Raw genomic sequence first — 1967 nt, forward strand, 5'->3', positions numbered from 1 at the left:
TATGATTAAATGGGCCAACTCAAAAAATTTTAAATTTCAAATTTTATGGTTATACTTTATGTTTTTTACTTTCTATATAAGGATTTTTAAATTCCAAAATTATAAATACAATTAAATGGGCCAACTCAAATTATTGTAAATTCTTTGCCACATTTAAATGAGTAGATGCCATATGTATTTATGAATGTGGATCTCATAACTTTGTGTTTAGAAGTAAGAAAAAGAGGTGAGAAATGGGATTATGTATGGTATTGCTCTAAAAGAAAAATATCATATATAATCCCTTATCTTACATTTTTTTCTCACTCCAAGACACAAGTGAGTGTAGTCCATATGCATTTACGAATGTGCCTCATTATTTTGTGTTTATTAGTGAAAAATTGTGTTAAGAAATGAGGTTAAGTATAACATTGCTTTAAAAGAAAAATGCTTCATATAATTCAATTTCTTACTTTATTTTCTCTATCCAAGAGATAAGTGAGTTTATATGCATTGATTAATGTGATCCTCATTGCTTTGTATGAGAAAAAAATATAAGCAATAGGATTATGTATAGCATTGCCTAAAATAGAAGAAAAATCAAATTGGATTCAACCTAGATTATTCTGGGTGTATAAATGAGTGAAGGGAGGCAACAATAAGAAACATAAAAAATATAATTCTTACATTACTAGAGAGATACAATATGAAGAAGTCATTCATTCCCTTGATCATCTTCACATTTCACTTGCTTTGCTCAACCACCATGGGTGGTGATGCTCTTTTTCCAACATATGAGGTTCATATCATCAACGATCTTCCAACCAACTCTCACTTCTATTTGCTAGTTCGTTGCCAATCAAAAGACGATGATTTCGGAATGTATAAGCTTGAAAGTGGTGAAGAATTCTACTGGAGATTCAAACCCAACATTATAAAAACCACTCTCTTCTTCTGCCATTTTTATTGGGATACCAAAGATGCAATTTTTAATGTTTACGATAGGAAGCTAGATGATGATTATTGCTACAAGTTTAATAGATGTTACTGGAGTGTTAGAGATGATGGCTTTTATTTCAGCGGCGATAATACGGCTGAGGCAACATGGTTGAAATTCAATGATTGGACTCCTTAATTGTAATGTATGATGTAAGAGGTTATGCATTTTCCATCATCTTGTATTTGGATTATCAATAACTTATATGCAAATATCTGCAAGGTTTGAAAAATTGACTATTCAAGTCACACAGTCATTCATAGTAGGAGAAAATGGTTTTGTGAGTGCCTTTTAAAGTTAAATTTTGACTTTGAATCTAGCCATTATATCCTATCTTAACGAATCTTATTTATGCCCTTGTGCTTTTAGTAAGATTTTTAATAAGACTGTTAATATATGTAGAATTATTCAAAATTTAATGAAATAATTTTTCTTGAGCCTATTATGTGGCTTATGGTGTGTCCTGCCCATCAGTACGTGTGGTATTGGGCCCAAAACATTGGCCTAGCATAGTACGCCTAGATTCGTTTCATGTTAGGCCTAACTTTAAATGAGTCGTGTTGGTCCGACTCATTTAATTTACACCTCTACTAGGGACAACACAATACATTGTTAGGGAGAAAAAGAAAGAAAAAGAAATGTGATTTATAGACATAAAATTCATATAAAAAACATATTTAGAATGATTTGTCAATCGCATTTATAAAATTATAATGATAATAATAGGTGTTTTGATTGAAAATGAAAAAACCAAAAAGTATCAACTCATATTGCCCATAATTTCTATATCAAAATTTTATTTGTATGTCAACCACTAAAAAGAAAGAAAAGACATACCATGTATTAAATGAGACTTGCCTAGCAACATCTTTATGAAATATATTAGGAAAAAATCAAAAAATAAAAATTACAAATCGGCCAGGTCTAGACCACAACCTTATGAATTGATTTGGTTTGATTTTCTCAATAAATGGTTCCTGATTATTAAAAT

The 1967-nt window shown here is 30.1% G+C and overlaps 1 protein-coding gene across 1 annotated transcript; it reads left to right on the plus strand.

Moving 5' to 3' along the window:
* The first annotated feature begins 685 nt into the window (after positions 1-685).
* LOC114304230 (S-protein homolog 5-like) lies at positions 686-1114 on the plus strand. The gene has a single exon (XM_028249415.2). The coding sequence runs from the start codon at positions 686-688 to the stop codon at positions 1112-1114; it is 429 nt and encodes a 142-aa protein (XP_028105216.2).
* The last annotated feature ends 853 nt before the right edge of the window (positions 1115-1967 follow it).

The sequence above is a fragment of the Camellia sinensis genome, chromosome 6, assembly GCF_055761805.1.
Source record: "Camellia sinensis isolate YWXY chromosome 6, ASM5576180v1, whole genome shotgun sequence".
NCBI classification, from domain to species: domain Eukaryota; kingdom Viridiplantae; phylum Streptophyta; class Magnoliopsida; order Ericales; family Theaceae; genus Camellia; species Camellia sinensis.

What these genes read in the sequence shown, in the direction of transcription:
- LOC114304230 (XM_028249415.2), top strand. Translation starts at nt 686, where the DNA reads ATGAAGAAGTCATTCATTCCCTTGATCATCTTCACATTTCACTTGCTT.